Genomic DNA, 22,273 nt, shown 5'->3' with positions numbered 1-22,273 from the left:
GTGGGTGGACAGACGGATGGATGGGTGGGTGGATGGTGGATAGATGGGGTAGATGGGTGGGTGGACGGTGGGTGGGTGGATGGATGGTGGATAGATGGGGTAGATGGGTGGGTAGATGGGTGGGTAGGTGGATGGATGGGTGGGTGGATGGATAGATGGGGTAGATGGGTGAGTGGACAGTGGGTGGGTGGATGGATGGGTGGGTAGATGGGTGAGTGGATGGTGGGTGGGTGGGTGGATGGTGGATAGATGGAGTAGATGGGTGAGTGGACGGTGGGTGGATGGGTAGGTAGATGGGTGAGTGGACGGTGGGTGGGTGGGTGGGTGGGTAGATGGGTGGGTGGGTGGGTGGGTGGGTGGATGGTGGATAGATGGGGTAGATGGGTGAGTGGACGGTGGGTGGATGGGTGGGTAGATGGGTGAGTGGACGGTGGGTGGATGGGTGGGTGGGTGGATGGTGGATAGATGGGGTAGATGGGTGGGTAGATGGGTGGGTAGATGGGTGAGTGGACGGTGGGTGGGTGGGTGGGTAGATGGGTGAGTGGACGGTGGGTGGGTGGGTGGGTGGGTGGGGTGGATGGTGGATAGATGGGGTAGATGGGTGAGTGGACGGTGGGTGGATGGGTGGGTAGATGGGTGAGTGGACGGTGGGTGGATGGGTGGGTGGGTGGATGGTGGATAGATGGGGTAGATGGGTGGGTAGATGGGTGGGTAGATGGGTGAGTGGACGGTGGGTGGGTGGGTGGGTAGATGGGTGAGTGGACGGTGGGTGGGTGGGTGGGTGGGTGGGGTGGATGGTGGATAGATGGGGTAGATGGGTGAGTGGACGGTGGGTGGATGGGTGGGTAGATGGGTGAGTGGACGGTGGGTGGATGGGTGGGTGGGTGGATGGTGGATAGATGGGGTAGATGGGTGGGTAGATGGGTGGGTAGATGGGTGAGTGGACGGTGGGTGGATGGGTAGGTAGATGGGTGAGTGGACGGTGGGTGGGTGGGTGGTGGATAGATGGGGTAGATGGGTGGGTAGATGGGTGGGTAGATGGGTGAGTGGACGGTGGGTGGATGGGTGGGTAGATGGGTGAGTGGACGGTGGGTGGGTGGGTGGTGGATAGATGGGGTAGATGGGTGGGTAGATGGGTGAGTGGACGGTGGGTGGTGGATAGATGGGGTAGGTGGGTGGGTGGAGAGTCTAATTCGGGGACTGGAGGAACGCGAGAATGAATGAACGGTTGGGTAGAAGGCAGGAACCTAAGGCACTGGGACGGATGCCCGGATGGATCCCCAGTGAGAGGCGGGCGCAGACCTGGCGATGGAGGCAGGCGTGGCTGGGGGGCCGCACCTGGCCGCGGCGCCGCCGGAAGCGCCCACGTGGGCGGCCCGCGGAGCCGGGGCCGCGCCGCCCGCCGTCGGGTCCCGCCCTGGCCCAGGTCTGGGGAGCGCGGCAGGGAGGCCCCGGCGTGTCCCGCGGGCCGGGCGGGCGGGCGCAGGGGGCGGGGGCAGCACCGGGAGAACCGGCTGCGGCCGCCCCTCCCCGTGGGCTGGGCCAGGTAGGCTCGCGGCGGCTGGGCGCGCGGCGCAGACGCTTGGCGCACCCGGCCTCGGCCCCGCCATGGACGGGCCGCAGTCCCCGGTCCCCCCGGCCGCGCTGGAGGACATCCAGGAGCTCAGGTGAGGCCCGGGGTCGGGGAGGGGGGTCCTGGGGGCCCCCGGCCTCGGCCAGGACCTGGGGCGCCGGGAACTTGGGCTTCCAAGTTGCCTGTTGTCCCTCCATTTCTCCCCCAAGTCCTCAGACCGCGGGGCCGGTGGGGACACCGAGGGCCGCGAGGTGTCGGGGGGGGCGGCGGGGAGAGGTTCGGGGTCCCGGGCGCCCGGACCGCTGCTTCCTAGCGGGAGAGCATGGAGCATCGGGGTGACGCCAGTATTCCTGGTGATAACTGCCCTCGTAGCGGAAACGCAGATGGGGAAACCGAGGCAGGGAGGGACCACGACGTGAGTGCTGACAACCCCCGGGCTAGATTGGAACCCCAGCCCCCAGAGTCTGGCTCCGCACCTCTCCCGGACACTCTCTCTTGTGGACTCCACGCTGCAGAGGCTCAGAGAAGGCAGGCGCCTGGCCTCAGAGCGCACAGCCAGCGCATCCGGGCTCATCTGCCCGTCGGAGGGCTTACATTCCCCCCGGAAGGGACACTCTTGGGTTCCTGGGTCCCTGAAGCCACGCTGGGCTGTGAGGAGGGGGACCCCGTGTACCTCCCCCACCCCGTCACTTCACCCCTCCGCCCTCCCCGGCAAGAGCCAGGGCATGGAGAGAGGATGCAGGGCCCAGCCCTCACTGCAGTGTGGTTTTGATGCTTGCTCCAGGGTCTCTGCACCTCTTGGGCTGAGAGTCTTTCTTTCTTGGGCTTCTAAAAAAGTTTCAGCATTTTTTTTCCACCCACCATTTTCTCTTCCTGGACTCTGGGTTGTACGCTTTCACTCCCAGATTACCCTTCTATGCCACCATCCACCTCCCTTCCCGTGGTGGGTCATTCATTTTCTCTGAGCCTCACACAGAAATCTGGAGCCCTCGGACACCTCACACCCCTGGTGATCCAGCTTCTTCCAGAACCATCCCTTGTCCTGCGAAGCCCCCCACCCCCCACCCCTTCCCCTGGGTCTGGATTCCACGTCCCTCTGGGCGCCCCACCATAGCCTGTCACTCTCCAAGCTCTCACCCTTCCCACGGCCTCCCCACTGCCCCAGCCTCAGCTCAGCCTCCAGCCACCGTGCAGTGCCCCAGCACCCCAGTTTCTCCAGGCCTGGCCCCCACCTCCAGTAATCTCACCTGCATTCCATCCACCCTAGAACCTCAGAGCCCCTGGCCCCGCCCCTGCCTTCTCTGCCCAGGTGCCTTTGCACATTCCACTTCTTCACAAGGATTCTATTCTCAAAGCCTGAGTTTATCCCGCGCTGTCCTAATGCCAGTCCCAACTGTCTGGCCAAAGCCTTCTCAAAACACAGATTTCTTGTATGCCACAGAAATCTTCCTCCTCACAAACGCAGATACATAATAGACATCAGGACAGATCTGCTGTGGTCTGAAATGGGGTTGTGGGACCGGGGTCTGAGGCCTGATCTTGGTACTCCCCTCAGCTGACCCTTGGTGGATGTGGCTCCAGTAGTTCTTTGGTTTTCTATTTTGATTTGGAGACATGGTTTTCCTGTGTAGCCCAGGCTGGCCTCAAACTCGACTTCAGTCTTCCCAGTGCTGGGATTACAGGCCTGTACCACCATGCTAAGACTTGCCACGTGTCCTTGTTCTCACTGCACTCAGGCTCTCTGCCTCACAGTCCCCACCTCCCTCCTGGCCTTGGCTTCTACCCACTGCTTCTTTTGTCCATTTGGCCTGCATTATCCAGCTCAGGGCCTTTGCACGTGTGCTGAGCTTTTCCCAACTCCCCTTCCTATCTCCTCTACCAAACTGCATGGAGATGTAGCACGAGGCATTTAAGATCAGATGGGGAGAGGGAGTGGAGAGTCCACTATGGGTTCCCCAGGCCCCCTTCCCCGCAGTCTACTTCAGATCTAACCTGGAGTGGCAAAATGTCTGCCTGTTCACAGGCAGGGAACAGAAAACCTGTGAGAATGACAGCATGGGGTGAGTGAGTAAATGAATGAACGCGTGAAAGAACCAGTAGAAGTTGGGCAACTTTGGGGCACAGGTGAGTCAGGGTGACAAGGTGGGGAGGGGCAGAGGCTAAACCCACAGAGGAGTCAGAAGTGGCTTCTGCAGGGAGCTGCAGAGAGCAAAGGACTGGGTGAAAGAAGCAACCCAGGGGCCCGAGTCCATCTTGGAGCCTGGATTACAGGCGTACACAAACCATGCATCCTTTAGCACTGAATTTTAGCTACAGGATTGTCAGCAAGATGCACTGCTTGGAATGTTCTGGATACCGACTCGGGCTTTCTGCTTGCTGTGAACTTTGGAGCTGTCTTCTTCTGGCACTGGGTGGGGGAATTCAAAAGGCAAGGCTCAAGTGGTAGAGCACCTGCCTAGAAAGCCCAAAGTTCTAAGATCAAACTCTAGTATTGGCAAAAAAAAAAAAGTAACTCCAAAAGCCCAATAAGGCTAGAGGTGTGGCTTCATGGTTGAATGCTCTGGCATGTGGGAGTCCCCACGTTCCATCCCAGGACCATGAAAAAAAAAACAAAAAAACCCATAAAGCTTGAAGAAGAAAACCAGAGACCACAGTAGGCAGGTGAGGCAGAATGGATGAGGCCAGGATTTTTTTTTTTTTTTTGGTGTTGTTGTTTTCTCCAGTCATAGGGCTTGAACTCAGGCTGTCCCTGAGCTCTTCAGCTCAAGGCTAGCACTCCACCACTCAAAGCCACAGCTCCACTTCTCATGTTCTGATGGTTCCTTGAAGATACAAGTCTCTCACAGACGTTTTTCCTATTTGAGCTAGCTTTGAACTCAAATCCTCCCATCTTAGCCTCCTGAGTAGCTGGGATTACAGGCATGAGCCACCCACGCCCAGCTTTTTTTATTTTTTATTTTTTTTTTAAATAATCCCTAAAACCCTCGACGGCTTATTCTGAAACATCTATTAACTCAGTTAACCCTCCCAGGTGAGATTAACCAAGGTGACTGACTCAGTATTACTAAATGAAGATTTCAGGCTCTGAGAGGGTGAGGGATTGGCCCACAGTCACACAGCTGTCAAGTGGGGTGCGGCCTGGATCTTGCCCTGGATTTGGAGAGGGGCAGGAAGTAGGAAGGAAGCTCAGCCAGGAAGGCCGGGTGGGGTCTCTCTCAGGTCAAGGCTGGAGGAGCTAAGCTGGCTTTTGGACCTGAATGGCCCAGTGTGGCCTTCTGAGGCCTCCCTCCCTCCCTCCCTCTGACCTCTCAGTCCCTCGCTGGGTGTTTTCTGAACTCTGCTGTGGGTTTTATGACGGCTTGCTAATGTCTGGCCTGTGTCAGTGTCAGGGCGCTTCTAGTCACCCTCTGCATATGTCGCCAGCCATGCGTGGTGGTCACCATGGCATCGGCAGAAATGGAAAGTGGGGTCACCTGGGCTTCTGCCTGCCTGGTTATGGTGAGTGCCCCCACCCAGTCACCCAGGACAACAGTCATGGTGCTCTTCCCTGAACCCACACCTGAGCCAGACGCTGTGCCAAGGACCTTGTCCCTGGCAAGGCTCGACTGGCCCAGGGGCAGCACTGATTTCCATTTCACAGAGCTGGAAACTGAGGCCCAGAGCTGAATCACCTGTTAAGTTCCCATGTCTCCATTGTTGTTGTTGTTGTTGTGTTTTATGGTGCTAGGGGTAGAACCCAGGCAAGTTCATTACCACTGAGCTCCACCTCTGACCCAAGAGATCCCAAAGTGTGTGTGTGCATATACACAAAACACCAGTTATTAGGACTTGAACTCAGGCTTGGGCCCTTGCTGGTTTGTTCAAGGCAGGAGCTCTACCATTTGAGCCACAGCTTTTGACAGTAAATTGGAGCTAAGAGTCTCTAGGACTTTTCTGCCTGGGCTGGCTTTGAACTGTCATCCTCAAATCTCAGTCTCCCCAAAACTAGGATCGCAGTTGTGAGTCACCATGCCCAGTTAGAGACCCCATTCTTAAGGTATTAGAGATGACTTCAAACTGCAGGGAGGGGCTCTGGGGGACACTTGTTGCCCCAACAGAACTGATGACAGGGACCATCCTTCTTAGATTCACAATATGAGACCAGGTAAAAGCATTTTCTAGTTGGCACATTCAAAAGAGTCAAAAGAAACCCGTGGGGCTGGGTGTGACAGTGCACACCTGTAATCCCAGCTACTCCAGAAGCAGAGACAGAGAGGATCAGGGTTTGAGGCCAGCTGGGCAAAGAGTTATCAAGGCCTCCATCTGACAGAGCATGGTGGGTGTGATGGCATGACCTGTAGTGGCTTACTTGAGAGGTAGAAATGATGGATCATAGTCCAGGTCGACTGAGAGAGATGCTGGTGAAAAATAAAGCCAAAAGGGCTGGTGGTATGGCTCAGTGATAGAATACCATCCAATCAGCCTGTCATTGCTTTTTTTTTTCTTTGCCAGTCCTGGGCCTTAAACTCAGGGCCTGAGCATTGTTCTTGGGCTTTCTCAAGGCTAGAGCTCTACCACTTGAGCCACAGCACCAGTTCTGGCTTTTCTATGGATATGTGGTACCGAGGAATCAAACCCGAGTCTTTGTGCATGCCAGGCAAGCATGCTACCACTAGGCCCACATCATTGATGCTTCTTTAAATTATCAATAAGGCATTTTGCTCCCCCTCTCATGGAGGCTTTGAAAATGGAGTTCACCTCTTCTTCCTGCAGAGTTGACTTTCCATAGAAAAGATGCCATCGGCATTCCAAGCTCATCCATTTTATGGTTGGAAAATTGAACTCAGGTCCAAGCCATCCCCACCCTACTAGGAAGCTTTTGCTGTCCAACGAGGGGAACGACTGTGGAAAAATGTAAAGATTTGAGTTCAGTGCAGATCCCCAGCTTCACCCAAACCCAAACACCTCCGGGCTCCGAGGTCACATTTGAAGTCATGGGTGGCCACGTGTGACCATACAGTGGAACCTGGAACAGAGGCTCCGCTCTAGGCTGAAGCCCAAGGGCAGGAGAGAGAGACACATCAGGAAATGTAAGGGAGACAGAGAGAGGGGAGGGGACAGAGGGAGGGAAAGCAGGAGGGAGGGGGGGAGGGCCAGGCAGGGAGCAGTGGGAAGAGCCCCAGGCAGGAGGCCCTGTGTGTCGGAGCGTGGGACACTGAAGGAACAGAGTGAACCTCTCTGGAAGGCACTGATGGTGTCGCTGGCCAGGCTGGGGGCCTAGAAAACAGGTAGGGCAGGTGTCCTGATCGGGGACCCAGAGAGGGAGAGGGGGGAGAAGGAGTGAGGGAGGACTGACTGGCCTTAAGGGGACACAGTCAGGCACCTCCAGCCGAAGTCAATCTTGTCACCCAGTGGGTGAGCCTGGGTCTCCATGTCCTGGCCTCCCCATCCCCCACTCCTATAAATTCAGTCATTGCCCGGGTGCCGCAACCCACCATTGTGAATTCAGCCACCACTGTGTGGAGAGGGAGGTGGCTGGTGGCATTTGTTTTTGGGTTTTCTTTTTTTGTTGTTGTTTGTTTTTTAAGCCATTTTTCTGCCCTTGAATTGACATTAACAAAGTCAGAAACATCTAGCACAAAGAACCCTGAAGATGTAAAGCTGGGATATTCTCTTGTTTAAAGTCTGTTCGTTTAGCAGACTCTAGGGATTGAATGCAGGATCCTCCTGCTTGCTAGGCTAGCTTTCCATCCCGTGAGCCCCACCCACCAGAAAGACCACGCCCACCGTCACGCCCCTTAAACCACGCCCACACGGCCTAGAGTCCGTCGGGCCACACCCACTCTAGCCAGGCCACGCCCCTAGCCTGCGCTCTGGCCGAAGCCACGCCCACAGTGGGCACACTCACATCCCTGAATCATTTGCTGGCACTTCTTGGATGTCATTACATAGCCCAAGCTAGTTTCAAACTTGTGATCCTCCTGCCTCTACCTCCCAGTTTTTGGACTTCAGAGGTCATCCCTGACCTCAGGCTTTATTATTATTCTCTGAATAAAGCCAGCCTCACAAGTATTCGTGTAGGGTTGATTGACAGGTATTGTAAGTCATCTGGACTTGAGTTAAAGGCTATGGAAGGACGCAGGTGCCTTCTGCGTTCCATGGGGTGTGGCCTGAGTGGGCATGGCCTGCGTGGGCGTGGGTCACATGGTAGAGTCCTTCCCTAGCTCCTAAACTGACCCTGGGTTCCATCCCCAGCTGGGCAAGAGGTAGATCCAGCTCAACCTGAAAAGACTGTCGTGATTTCTTCACAGAAACCTAAGCAAGCTGGAATAAGATGGGAGGTTTAATGTCATCCATTGCAGAGCTAGGACAGGGAGGAGGAAGTGGCCTGGAATGGACTTGTGGGGATTGTGGGATCCCCCCTTCAAGTCTACCACCACCCAGGTGATAGCAAATACAGACCACACATCTAGTGCATGTCTGTAATTCCAGCGCTCAGGAAGGAAGAGCCAGTTTCCAAGCCAGCTTGAGCTTTACAGCAAGGCAGTATCAAAAGCAAGTCACACAACCCTCCCTACCATACCAGCAGACTTCTCTCCTCCCTGTTGTTTATCTAACCACACACAACTTAGGCACTTTGCTAGAATAACACAAGAAAGAGATATCAAAGATGAGAAAAATACATGTATTAACTAATATACATGGTCAATAGATAGATACAGTGCAAGAATTTTTCATTTTAACTTAATTTTGTTGTAGAGGAGTTATGGTCATATAAGTAAGGTAATGAGGGCATTTCTTGTCATTGTTTCCCCCTCCCTCATTTTTCTTTTTTCTTTCTTTTTTCTTTGCCAGTCCTGGGGCTTGAATTCAGGGCCTTGAGCCACAGCACCACTTCCGGCTTTTTCTATGCATGTGGTACCTAGGAATCGAACCAGGGTCTTTGTGCATGCTAGGCAATCGTTCTACCACTAAGCCAAACTCCCGGCCTCCCTCCCTCATTTTTCTTACACCACCCCAAGATTAAAAAAAAAAGAAAGTGTTGGTGGCACTGAGGTCTGAGTTCAGAATCTCCCAATTGTGAGGCAGGCTCTCTACCACTTGAGCCAGTGCCCAGTAATCCTGTCTGCATCTCATTCACTAGAGCTTGTTAGTTTATCTTAGTGTGTGTGTGTGTGTGTGTGTGTGTGTGCGCGCGCGTGCACACGCCTGGGCCAGTCCTGGGGCATGAACTAGGATTCGAGTGCTGTCCCTGAGCTTCTACGCTCAAGATTAGTGCTCTGTCACACTTAAGTCACAGCTCTACTTCCAGATTTTTGGTGACTCGTTGCATATAAGATTCTCAAAGACATTCTTGCCTAGGCTGGCTTTGAACTGTGATCCTCAGATCTCAGCCTCCTGACTAGCGGGGATGACGGTGTGAGTCCTGGTTCCCAGTTTGTGGACTTCGAAACAGAAAAAGCTTCTAGACAGAGAGCTGAAGAAAGCAGAAGTGTCTGGACTCGGAGCGCCTCCTTCTGATTGGCTGGGCTCCAGCATCCTCAGGTGTTCTGATTTCTATAGCCTCAGCTTTATTGGTGTTGGCCCCTCTTCAAACGATCCTTGCGGTCAACATCCGGTTATGCATTTCACCAGCCCCTCCCTCGTGCTATTGTGGGACAGGTGTCCTCATTTTCCATTTTCTTCTTTATCCACTGGTCATAGGCGGGGGCTCGCTGGCCACCACATGCTGGAAGAAGATTTCTATTCCCATCTAGTTCCACTATTAGCAGAGAAAGATGGAGTTAAAGATGATAAGGGCCAGGAACGTGGCCTAGTGGTAGAGTGCCTGCCTAGCGTTCACGAAGCCCTGGGTTTGATTCCTCAGTACCACATACACACACAAAAAGCCCCAAATGGTGCTGTGGCTCAAGTGGTAGAGTACTAGCCTGGAGGAAGCCCAAGGACAGTGCTCAGGCCCTGAGTTCAAGCCCTATGACTGGCAAAAACAAAACAAACAAAATAAAAAAAGATGCTTGGAAGTGGCGCAGTGGATCAAGGGGTGGGCAGAAGCCTTTTGCTGAAGAGCTCAGGGACAGTGCCCAGGCCCAGAGTTCAAGCCCCACAACCGACAAAAAAATAAAGAAAATAAAAAAATAAGATGGTAAGGAAACTAATCACTAAGTATTAAAACAGCACTTTATCCAAGCTTTCCCGGAAGTTCTGAGTCCGGGAGAGGGAGGCGCAGCCAGCCAAGGCCTCTTGTAATATCCCAAAGAGCTTCTGGCACTCACGCTCCAGCCAGGAGAGGCTTTCCTTGGCTCTAGCTAAATCCTGAGTCATCTCTTGGGTGGACGTGGGGACATCTGCCCAGATGCGCCCGAGGGAAGCTCAGTGACAAAGCTCTGGAAGAGGGACAGATGGATAGCATGGGTCAGTTAGGGTGCTAGACTCTGTGTCGTGGTTTTGGGGTGCCCGGAAGCTGGCTCAGACTGGGGGACCTTGGCAACTTCCCAGGGGAAATCAGGCTGGCCACGGTGTGAACAAGCAGGCCAGCCTGACCACGGAGGAGGTTCTAAGGGGGCCTGGAGACAGTCCGAGCACCACACCAGCCTAGCCAGGTCCCTCCTGGCACTGTCATCACCTTTGCAAGCAAGGGTCCACCTGGTCCCCCACCCTCGGTTTTCTTCCCTCCCTTCCTTCAGAGATCTTTGGCAAAGATCACTCTGTCAGAAGGCCTCTCTGCCTGCCTGGATCTCATCTTGCAGCTGCAGCTGGCGCCTGTCACCAGCTACTCAGGAGGCTGAGATCTGAGGACTGGGGTTCAAAGCCAGCCTGCACAGGAAAGTCCCAGGATCAACACACACACACACACACACACACACACACACAGAGTTTCACCTCCACCCCTAGGGACATTCTCTGTTTGTCCCCAGAGGCTTCCCAAAGATTGAGACCCTCCTTCCTCAGCTTCCCAGGTCTGGTCACATTTCCGTGCATGACCATCCATGAGTCATTTGAATTCAGTGGCTTTGCTGTTATATGTCCCTGACTCTCCAGCACATAGTAGGTCCTCATTAAATAACCATGGGATGATGGAATGGCTTGGTCCCCATTGCAAGCAGAGAGAGATGATCTCCTTTGAGAGAAAGGTCAGAGGTCTCAAGACATAGAGTGAGCTCTGTGTTCCCTGAGTGAAAGCCCATTCTTTAAATGACACTACCAAGGACTCGAGGTGGCCATGTCCCCAGTGAAGCTGTCACTGCCTTGGGTGGCTTCTTTTTTTATTTTTTATTTTTTGCTAGTCCTGGGGCTTGAACTCAGTGGCTGGGCACTGTCCTTGAGTTTTCTCGAGGCTAGCACTCTACCACGTTAGCCTCAGCACCACTTCCGGCATTTTCTGTGTATGCAGTACCAAGGAATCGAACCCACGGTTCTGTGCATGCATTCCACCACTAGGCCATGCTCCTGGTCTCTGGGTAGCTTCTTCCACGTGGTTAGGTGGCTAAAAGAGATGATAGCTTTCAAACATATTATAGGTGTTAAGCATTTGTATAAATGAAACTCTTTTTTTTTTAATTTTTATTTTTTGCCAGTCCTGGGCTTGAGCTCAGGGCCTGAGCACTGTCCTTGGACTTTCTCAAGGCTAGAACTCTACCATTTGAGCCTCAGCACCACTTCCGGCTTTTTTCTATATATGTGGTACCAGGGAATCGAACCCGGGTCTTCATGCATGCTAGGCAAGCACTTTAACCACTAGGCCAAACTCCCGGCCCTAAATGAAACTCTTAAACATGTTCCTGTATGAAGCCAGACGCTGGTGGCTCATAGCTGCAACCCTAGCTACTCAGAAGGCTGAGATCTGAGGATGGTGGTTCAAAACCAACCTGGACAGGAATGGCTGTGAGACTATTCTCTCCAGTTAACTACCAGAAAGCCAGAAGTGGAGCTGTGGCTCAAAATGTTAAGAGTGCTAGCCTGGAATGAGGAAGCTCAGAGGCTAGGCCCAAGCCTGAGTTCAAGCCCCAGGACTGACGAAGGAAGAAAGAGAGGTGAGGGAGAGGGAGAGAGAAAAACGGAAGGAAGAGAAGGAGGGAGGCAGGGAGGAAGGGAGGGGACTGAGGGGACTGGGGCTTAACTTGAGGTCTTATGCCTTCTCTTAGTTCTTTCTATCCAAGCTGGTGCTCTACTACTTGAGCCACACACCCCCCCAGGCCTTTTACTTTCCAGATACCATCTCAAGTTTTGTGCAGGCCAGCTTCAGGCCCTGAGCCTCCTGAGAAGTTGAGATTATAACTGCACCATGCCATACCTGGCTTGTTTTTGGTTTTATTTATTTATTTATTTACAGAAGGTCTCACTAACTTTCTCCTCCACCTGGCCTGGAGTAAGGTTCTCTTCCCCGCAATCCCAGGTCATCCTCATCTCAAGATTCCTAACGTTTTTTTAGCTTTGGTAAGGATCTGTCTTAGTGTAACATGGCTAAAGCAGGAAGGAGTATAAAAGAGAACTATTTCTTGCCCCCCCTGCAAGAACTGTATCCTTGCTGCAAACCCCCCAGCAATGGAGCAGGAGGGGTGTGGAGTGGGCATGGCCAAGTCGGGAACGGGTGGATGAGGACTTGGCGTGGGCGTGGCCAGGAGCCCTGTGGCCTTGGTGGTGGGCGTGGCCTGGATGGTAGCACTTGGGCCTAGCTGAGGCTGCCACTGAGGCTCTGGTCCTCGCAGTCTGTGGCATTTTTCACCCCCGTGAAGTCTTGAGATTCACCATGGCATTGCTGGGTCGCTGTGTGGCATCGCCCAGTGTGTGCCATCCTCTCACAAAGCACGTTTGGGCCATTCCCAGGGTTTCCGTTTTCATTTCTTTATTTGTTCCTTATTTATATGTGTTTGTTGGCTTTTGCAGTGCTGGGTTTGAAAACTCAGGGCCTCATGTTTCCAGTTCTCCACTTTTCTGGCATGAGTGATTTTTAATTTTTGCTAGTCCTGGGCCTTGAGCTCAGGGCCTGAGCACTGTCCTTGGGCTTTCTCAAGGCTAGAGCTCTACCACTTGAGACACAGCACCACTTCTGGCTTTTTTTTTTTTTTTTCCCCTATGACCCGAGGAATGGACCCTGGGTCTTCCTGCATGCTAGGCAAGCACTCTACCACTAGGCCAAACTCCCGGCCCATGAGTGATTTTTTTCAAGTAAGGGTCTGGCTTCCTGCCCTGCTCCCTTCTGGATGCAATCTGCCTAGCTTAGGCTTCCCATTGTAGCTGCAATGGTAGAAGCCCACCACCACACCTCTAGCTGTGGGTTGAGAGCCAGACGGTGTCTCCAAAATTTGCTGCCCAGACTGGCATCAAACCTCTGTCCTTTCAATCTCCAGCCTCTTAAGTAGCTAAGATTACAGGTGTGAGCGGGCCAGCTCCAAACTCTTTAGGTGTCCACATGATGACACAAATGGAAAATTCCACCTCTGACCTCCCTGGGCTGGCAAGAGTCCTGAATACAGGTGCATGAAACTCATTGCACAAAACCACCTTGGGGCTGTGCGTGTAAGGTGTGTGTGACACCATGAAATCGTCAGACCTGGCTCCCATCCCCCAGATAGGTCTCTATGAATTTGCACCGATTTCAGACTCCAAAAAGTATCTGAGTCCTAAACAGTTCTGGGTCCTGGCCTTTCAAATATAAAGACATGTCTTTGGCTTGTACCATCTAAATGATAAAATAGCTCCAAAGGGGCCGTGTGTGTGTGTGTCTGTGTCTGTGTGTGTGTGTGTGTGTGTGTGTGTGTGTGTGTCTGTGTCTGTCTGTCTGTCTGTCTGTGATGGGGATGGACAACAGGACCAGGGGGAGGAGGCCCAGAGGCCACCCTGAGAGCAGGGAAGTTAGAGGAGGCCTCAGTGACTAGAAGTGATGTTAGGACAGAGACAGTCAAGGTCAAGAATCATGGGACTGAATGGAAAACAAGGGAGCAGCTAGTGCAAAGGTCCTGGGTCAGGACCAAGATTGCTGTGTAGGTGTGAGGATGAAACCAGTGTGGCAGGAGCCCCTAGAGAGTTATGCAGGGAATAACAACAGACTTGGAGTCAGCCAGAGAGATGGGACGTTGGAGAATAGTTGGGACAGGAGCGAACTTTGGTTTCTCTTCTTTCCTCTTTCCCCTTTTCTTCCTTCCTTCCTTCCTTCCTTCCTTCCTTCCTTCCTTCCTTTCCTTCTTTCTTTTTTGTCAATTGTGGGGCTTGAACTCAGAGCCTGCACATCAACCCTGAGCCTCTTTGTGCATAAGGCTAGCAGTGTGTCAATTGAGGCACAGTACCTCTTCTGTGTTTTGAGTTGTTTGTTGGAGATAGGAATCTCACGGGAACTTTCTGCTTGGGCTGGCTTTGAACTGTGATCTTCGGATCTCAGCCTCCTGACTAGCTAGGGTTATAGGTATGAAACACCAGCACCTGACCAACTTGAGTTTCTTACCATATCTTCTGTCTGTTTTTGTTTTTGCCAGTCCTGGGCTTGAGCTCAGGGCCTGAGCACTGTCCTTGGACTTTCTCAAGGCTACAGCTCCACTACTTGAGCCTCAGCACCACTTCTGGCTTTTTTTCTGTGTATGTGGTACTGAGGAATCGAACCTGGGTCTTTGGCAAGCTAGGCAAGCACTCTACCACTAGGCCACACTTCCAGCCCTCCTCTGGCTGTTTTTGTGTGGGAAAACTGACTTCAGGAGGCTTTTAATCCTCCCCAAACTCTCCAGAATGACGTCTGCTCCTGTTCCTCCACACAGTGAAACAGATGCACAGAAATGTGTAGCCGAGTCACAGCGAGCCGATTTGGCAGAACCAGCTCCGAATGTGAACCTGACCAAGTTCAGCCCCTTCTGGGAGGGCTGGGCTGCCTCTGCTCTAGGACGTAGAGCTCTGAACTGGGGATTGCACACCGGTGGTGTGTCAGGGACTGGGGACAGAACAAGGGATGAGAAGGGTGGAGAGGAAGGGGGAAGAGGCTCGTGGTCAAGTGTAGATTTCCTGGGAAGGCAGATGTGACTTGGCAAAGCGTATTAACTTCTCTGGGCGTCCATGTCTTCTGCCATGAAATGTGCCTGCAGTACCCACAGCCGGGGCTTCTGGGAGAGCTCTATGATATACACCGTGTCCCTCTCCCCTGCTGTGGCCAGGCCCTTCCCTGGGGACAGAAAAAACGAGATGACAGCTCATGTGGAAGAAAAAGGACTCTTGGTGAAGGAAGTGTGCCTTAGGAGGTGGCATCTGACCCAGTTCTTAACTAGAGGTGCAGAAACAAGTGGTGGAAAGGCATTCCCGATGGGGAGAAGAGCACATGCAAAGGCCCAGTGGTATGAAACACACCCTGTGAATGGGAGACCTTGCTTGCTACTACAGTTGGAGTCTGGAAGAGAGGAACAGGTGGACCCAGGTTGTGACAGGCCTTGAATTCCAGTAGAGGGGCTGGGACTTGATCCCAAAGGCATCCAGGAGCCACACAATGGAGAAACACAGGGACAACAAGTGCTGGGTTACAAACATGGAGAGAAATATGGTAAAGAGTCAAAAAGTCAAGCCTTGGCAGGGAGTTTGGCCTAGTGGTGGAGTGCTTGCCTAGCATGCATGAAGACCAGGGTTCGATTCCTTGGTGCCACATACATAGAAAAAAAGCCAGCAGTGGTGCTGAGGCTCAAGTGGTAGAGCTCGAGCCTTGAGAAAGTCCAAGGACAGTGCTCAGGCCCTGAGCTCAAGCCCAGGACTGGAAAAAAAAAAAAAAAAAACTGGGTTACCTGGATTCCAGTCTATCCCCCTATGGTACCCAGTCTGATCTTTGGTGACAGGTACTGGGATTTGAACTCAGGGCCCTCCACCCTTAATCAGGGCTTCTTGTTTTTTGTTTCTGATTTTACTTAAGGCTGGTGCTCTGCCACCTAAAGCCACACCCCCATTTCCAGTTCCTTGCTGGATTCATTAAAGATAAAGAGCCTCCTGGAATTTTCTTCCTGGGCTGGCTTTGAACTCAGATCTGATGATCTGAGTTAGATGGTTGTCTCTAATCCTTGGATGATGGAAAGGGAAACTGAGGCTCAAGGAGATAGGCTGGGATGACTTACAGATGTGCCTAGTAACTGCCTCAGGAATCCTGGCCTCGGGGAGGGGGGGTGGGGGGGGTGGGGCAGAATCTGCCTGGCAACCAATTGCGTCACTACTTCCACCTGCCTAACCAATTACATTGCTGCATACATAATTTACCAAAGGCTTCCTGCATGCGGTCCTGAGCCAGGTCTACTCAGTAATGCTGCTTCTAGTCCTGCGTGTGATGCTGAAACTTTAGCTCAGGTTTATGGATTCCAGTTAGGAGCGAGGATCTACTTGAAGAATGGCTACCTTATGCAGTCTTTTATTTAAAAAAAAAAAAAAAAAGGACAAAAGTGTGTGTGTGTGCGCGTGGTGTGTGTTCATTTGCTGGTCGTGAGGTTTGAACTCTGAGAACTGGGTGCTTTTGTGTTCAAGGTCAGCGCCCTACCCCTTGAGCCACAGCCCCACTTCTGGCGTTTCTGGGAGTTAAGTGAAGAGTCTCACAGACTTTTCTGCCCAGGCTGGCTTCAAACTGTGATCCTCAGATCTCAGCCTTCAGAGTAGGTAGGATGGCAGCTGTGATGCACGTGACTCACTTATTTTTATAGGTACTCTCTTATATTTCTGTCCAGGCCAGTGTGGCTTATGCTCATTCTACTTTACACCTCCTACAGAGCCGGGGCCACAGCCGTGCATCACCATGCCTGGCTTATTAACTGACATGGGGTCTTGTTAGTGTTCTGCCCAAGGTGGCTATAGATCTCCATTCTCCTTATCTACAGCTCATGTATAACTATAATATAGGCATGTATCACCATGCCCAGCTCAACTGCTCCTAAAACACCTCATTTAGGAACCTTAATCACCTGGTGATTCAGTGCAAATTTTGCATGTGGGCTCTGTGGCCGGCTGACACAGGCTGAGTACCTGATGTCTTTGGCATCAGTTTCCTCTTTTATTGACCTGTATCTCCCTCCAGGGTTAGAGTGAAGAACAAGTATATGGAGAACCACCTGGCCCCATTGTCATATGTAAAGCACTGTGTGTGCCACCAGCTGTGTGGCTTTGGGCAAGTTACTCTACCTCTCTGAACTTGGCTCTCTTTATCCATCAAATGGAGATACTAAATAATAATGGTGCTATCACAGGATTGGTTGTGGTTTTTTTTTATTTTGAGGGAGACTAGGGAAGCACCCCCATTTTGTTGATGGGTAAATTGAGGCTCCGCAGGAAGCTCTGTCCCTCACTCCCTGTCTTTCCCTCATTCCCCTGCAGCCAGAAGCTTCCAGGAGACTACTTCTGGTACAAAGACATCCCCTTCCCTCTTGGCCTGTACTCTCCAGACAGCATCAGCCAGGCAGAGAATGCCCTAGATGTGCGGGATGAAGACATCTTCATCATCACCTACCCCAAGTCAGGTACCTGTGTGGTGGGAAAGGGGACAGGGATGAACAAGGGCTGGCAACCTCGGGAGAGTCAGGTGCAGGGACTGGGCCTTTGCTGGAAGCCACCTTGACCTTCTCACAGGTAGTAGATTGTGGCTCTAAAATGTACCAGGGTCGGGCTGGGAATTTGGCCTAGTGATAGAGTGCTTGCCTAGCATGCACGAAGACCTGGGTTCGATTCCTCAGTACCACATATACACAGAAAAAGCCAGAAATGGTGCTGTGGCTCAAGTGGTAGAGCTCTAGCCTTGAGAAAGCCCAAGGACAGTGCTCAGGACCTGAGTTCAAGCCCCAGGACTAGCAAAAAAAAAAAAAAGATGTACCAGGGTCAAGGTAAGTATCTGCCTGTCCACTGTAGCGCTGACCACTGGTTGTCTCAAGATTTTCCCCTAGAGGAGACCAGGGTCACTGAGACTGGGTTCTGATTTGGTGTCCTGCAGTGCCCTCTGCTGGCCCAGTTCCAACCGCACGGAAACATGGCCAGAATAGACTCGGGTGCTTACCTGGAATTCCAGCACTCCCCAGGCCGAGGGCGGAGGATCACGAGCTCGAGATCAGCCTGGGCTAGATAATGAGACCCAGCCTGGTGGCACCTATGCCGGGCAAATGCTTTACCACGCAAGCCCCGCCCACTGCGGGGACCGAGCCCCTGGGGCCACGCCCACTTGCGCCTGCTTAGCAGAATGGTGGCCAGGGCAGCCACGCCCACTGGGAAATCTCATCTGTGGCCACGCCCATTCTGACCACGCCCATCGCCTGGCCGCTAGCCACGCCTACTCAGAGGCCACCTGTCCCAGCCAGTCCTTTGGTTTGCATTTTGCCTTTTTGAGACATGGTTTCACTTAGCTTCACCTGGGCGGCTTCCCTTCGCTTCCTGAGTAGCTGAAATTACATAACTTTGTGGAGTTTTGCTTTTTTTTGTTTGGGAGGCGATTTGAACTCAAGGCAGCTGTTCTAAAGTTTGACTCACTCTCCTAATCCTTTTTGCTTTGGTGATTTTTCAAAAAGGTCTCTAATTCAAGCCCAGACTGGGTCTGGTTACCTCATTCTCCTGCATCTTTCCTTCCTTGGATGGCTAGGCTGACAGGCCTGCACCACTGTACATAACTGCAGGTAGAGTTGGGGGCCTCATGCATGCTTCTCCGGGCCTCTCCCACAGGCACCAACTGGATGATAGAGATTGTCTGCTTGATCCTGAAGGATGGGGATCCCTCCTGGATCCGCTCCGTGCCCATCTGGGAGCGAGCGCCCTGGTGCGAGACCATCATGAGTGCCTTCAGCCTGCGGGACCAGCCTAGCCCCCGAATCATGAGCTCCCACCTGCCCGTCCAGCTCTTTACCAAGGCCTTCTTCACCTCCAAGGCCAAGGTACGGATGCCCTGGGGCTCCTCCAATTCTTTAGTTTTCTGGGGCTAGGGATTAAACTCGGGGCAACATCTATCACTGGCTTACAGCTCCCAGCTTGTGGTGTTTATTTTTTTGCTTTGTGTTTGAGACAGACCAGCCGGAACTGGTGAGCCTCCAAATGCTAGGATTAGAGCCATGCACCTCCATGCCCTCCACCCCTCTTCTTTTATGGGCTTGAACTCACAGCTTGGGTGCTGTCCCTGAGCTCTTTTGCTCAAGGCTGGCACTCTACTACTTGAGCCACAGCTCTACTTTTGGCTATTTTTGGTGGTTCATTAGAAAGGTCTTTTTTTTTTCTTTTTGTCCATCGTGGGACTTCAACTCTGGGCCTGGGCGTTGTCCCTGAGCTCTTCAGCGCAAGGCGACGTCCTACCCCTTGACTCACAGAGTCACTTCTAGTTTTCTGGTGGTTAATTGGAGATAAGAGTCTCATGTTCCTTAGTGTCTGGGCTGGCTTTGAACGTGATCCTCAGATCTCAGCCTCCAGAGGAGCTAGGATTATAGGTGTGAGCTAGTAGTAACTGGCTCTTTTTCTCTTTCATTCCTTCCTTCTTCCTTCCTCTCCCCCTTCTTCCTTCCTCCTAGAACGTTGGAGGAGTCTGTCCTCACTCTCTACAATGAGCTGAGCAATTGGTGACTGGAAGTTCCTTGAGAAGTCTTCCCTGAGTAGTGCCTGCTGTACTCAGAAGAGGGGCTCACAGGCAGGCAGCTTTAGGCAATGGGACCCCACCTATGTTTGACGCCTTCCCTCCTTGCTCCCCCATATTCACACAGGCAATCTACCTGGGTCGGAACCCCCGGGATGTGGTGGTTTCCCTCTATCACTACTCCAAGATTGCTGGGCAATTGAAGGACCCTGGCACACCCGACCAGTTCCTTCAGAACTTCCTCAAAGGCGAAGGTGAGGCCCGGGGCCACCCCTGACCAAGACGATTGGAAGGAGAAAGGAAGGGGGGTGTGGCAGAGGTACCGAGCATCACAGAGTGACACCAAGGGCCTGGGAGAGAAGCGCAAAGATGATAACACACAAAGACACACACAGACTGGGGGACTCAGAGTCAGGGGAGAGACTGAGAGAGAGGAAGGGAAGCCAGAGGGTGGCTGCACCCACCTGTAATTCCAGCACTCATCAAGCTGAGGCAGGGGGAATCCGCAAGTTCAAGAACAGCCTGGGATACATTGTGACAGTCTCAGAAAAGACACACACTTGCACACCCAGAGCCCCGCACAGTGGCTCACAGCTGGAATCCCAGACACTTGGGAGGTCACCCAGCCATCTACCAGAGGCCCTGGTTGCCAGCCCTCCCCTGGCCCTCACCCTGCCCTTTGCTCTCAGTGCAGTTTGGTTCCTGGTTCGACCACATTAAGGGCTGGATCCGGATGCAGGGCAAGGAAAACTTCCTGTTCATCACCTACGAGGAGCTGCAGCAGGTTAGAATCGTCTGCCCCTCGGGTTTGGGCGGCCGCAACACTTTAAATGCAACAGCTGAACAGTTTTCATCTGGGGGGGGGGAGGACCTGTTTACTCTGGGTGGTAGTAGCTCACACCTATAATCCCAGACTTGACTCCCCTATCTCAACCAGAAAGTATGAATAGGAGAATCATAATCCAGGCTAGCCTGGGCAGGAAAAAAAAAAAGTGAACTGCTAGCTCAGAGTCCGGGAGTTTGGCCTGGCAGTAGAGTGTCTGCCTTAGCATGCATGAAGCCCTGGGTTCAAGTTCTCAGTACCACATACACAGAAAAAGCCAGAAGTGGTGCTGTGGCTCAAGTGGCAGAGCGCCAGCCTTGAGAAAGCCCAAGGACAGTTCCCAGGCACTGAGTTCAAGCCCCAGGACTGGAGAAAAAAAAAAAGTGGGGGAAGGAGCACAGCTGAGGTAAAGTATTTATCTAGCAAGTATAAAGGCCTGAGTTCAAATCCCCCAAAAGGGGAGATTTTTTAACCTAATTCATTGGTAATGAATGAAAATCCTCCCAGGTTTTTCAACTCTGGGGAAAAAAAACTGGAGGTTTATTTATTTATTTTTTTTTTGCCCCCTTCTCTCTCTCTTTCTGGCCCCGCTCGCTCCGGCCCCGCTCGCTCCGGCCACCACTCGGTTGGGCTCCGCTTGCTTGCTTTCGCTCTCTGTCGCTTTGTTGCAGTCTCGTCTCTGGCACTTCCGGCTTGGTTGTGTCTCGTCTCTGCCACTTCCGGCTTGGTTGTGTATGTGGGATACCGAGGAATCGAACCCGGGTCTTGTGCATGCTAGGCAAGCACTTTAACCGCTAGGCCAAACTCCCGGGCCCAAAAAAACTGGAGGTTTATAACAAAAGAAGTTGAGCCATTTACAAAGACCTCTCCCTGCCCCTCCCTCCCTGATTTTTTTTTTCTTTCTTCCCTTCCTGTTCAGTTTCTTGTGATGGAAAGATCAGGGGAAAAATTGGGCATTACCCTTCCCCCCTTGTTCATTCTGCAAACCAGAAACTGGGCCACAGAGCCTAGTGGCGCTTTGGGCCACCCCTGGGTGTGTGGCTGGAAGTTTCTAGGCCATGGCGGTGTCTGGAGTCAGTTATGAAACCAGGAAGGATCTGGAAAGGCTGGCTGTGGTGGAGTGGGGAGGGAAGTCCTCAGGGAGCCCGGGCTGTGTATCCTCTCTGCTTTCACCTCTCAGATCACCCCAGAGCTGCCCCCTCACCCTCTCCCTGTCCCCCATATCAGGATCTCCAAGGCTCTGTGCTGCGCATCTCTGAGTTTCTGGGCCGGACACTGGACCAGGAGGCGCTGGGCTCTGTGGTGGCCCACTCGGCATTCAGCGCCATGAAGGCCAACACCATGTCCAACTACACGCTGCTGCCCCCCAGCCTGCTGGACCACCGCCAAGGAGCCTTCCTCCGGAAAGGTGCGGGCGCCCCACCAGCTCCCTGCCCGGTGGCCAGGCTGCGGCCAGCTCCCCAGTGCTTCTAGGCTTCACTTTGCCCAGTGTCAGCATGGGGGCCTGGACCAGGATAGAGCTGCCCCCAGCTGCCCCCCCTCTGCCTCTCCCCCACACCTGGCCAGACTCTGTCCAAATCACACCAGCCAGCCGGTGCTGCGGCTCACACCCATGATCCCAGCTTCTCACTGAGGATCCAGCCTGGATAGGGCAGGCCCTGAGAGGCTAATCTCCAGACAACCAGCAAAAAGCTGGAAGTGGAGCTGTGGCTCAGGGGGTGGAGTGAAAGCTGTCACCAGCTCAGGGCCAGTCAGAGCCCAGGTCTGGATCGGCACCTGGGACCCCTGACCCCCCCAGCGTGGGCAGGGCAGGGAGGGTCCCGCAGGCCCAGCGCCCCTGACCCCCCTCTCCCCTCCCCTCCTCTCCAGGGGTCTCCGGAGACTGGAAAAACCACTTCACAGTGGCGCAGAGCGAGGCCTTCGACCGCGTGTACCGCGCGCGCATGCGCGGGATGCCGGCCTTCCCCTGGGACGAGGACCCCGAGGACCCCGAGACCCCCGAGGACGGGGGCCCCGAACCCGCGGAGCCCAGCGCCCTCCCCTGACCCCCCCGCAATAAAGCCCGGCTCCGCCCTCCGCCCACCGCTGCAGTGACCCGCGCCGCCAGCAGGGGACGCTCGAGGGCGGGGGGTGGGGGACCCGGGACACCGCCGCCCCCGGGGTCCCCAGGCCGGGCTGGGTGACCCGGAGGAGGCGGGAGCAGCCTGGGCTCCAGAGAATACAACTCAAATATGTGCAGAGTCAAAACAAGGTGGAGGGCGCGAGTGGATTGCCCAGCATGCACGAAGACCTGGGTTCGACGCCTCGGTGCCACATACACAGAAAGAGCAGCAAGGGGTGCTGTGGCTCAAGTGGTGGA

The 22,273-nt window shown here is 53.5% G+C and overlaps 1 protein-coding gene across 1 annotated transcript; it reads left to right on the top strand.

The window, feature by feature from the left end:
* The first annotated feature begins 1,478 nt into the window (after nt 1-1,478).
* On the top strand, nt 1,479-21,990 carry Sult2b1 (sulfotransferase family 2B member 1). The gene is made up of 7 exons (XM_090322498.1): nt 1,479-1,667; nt 16,868-17,010; nt 18,197-18,405; nt 19,219-19,345; nt 19,781-19,875; nt 21,142-21,322; nt 21,784-21,990. Exons 1-7 carry the CDS (start codon nt 1,609-1,611, stop codon nt 21,957-21,959), a joined length of 990 nt encoding a protein of 329 aa, XP_090178624.1. The 5' UTR covers nt 1,479-1,608; the 3' UTR covers nt 21,960-21,990.
* The last annotated feature ends 283 nt before the right edge of the window (nt 21,991-22,273 follow it).

This window comes from Megascapheus bottae, chromosome 31 (assembly GCF_031878675.1).
Source record: "Megascapheus bottae isolate mThoBot1 chromosome 31, mThoBot2.hap1, whole genome shotgun sequence".
In the NCBI taxonomy this organism is placed as follows: domain Eukaryota; kingdom Metazoa; phylum Chordata; class Mammalia; order Rodentia; family Geomyidae; genus Megascapheus; species Megascapheus bottae.
The sequence above is the reverse complement of the archived record's forward strand: the minus strand, read 5'-3'. Positions and strand labels throughout refer to the sequence as shown.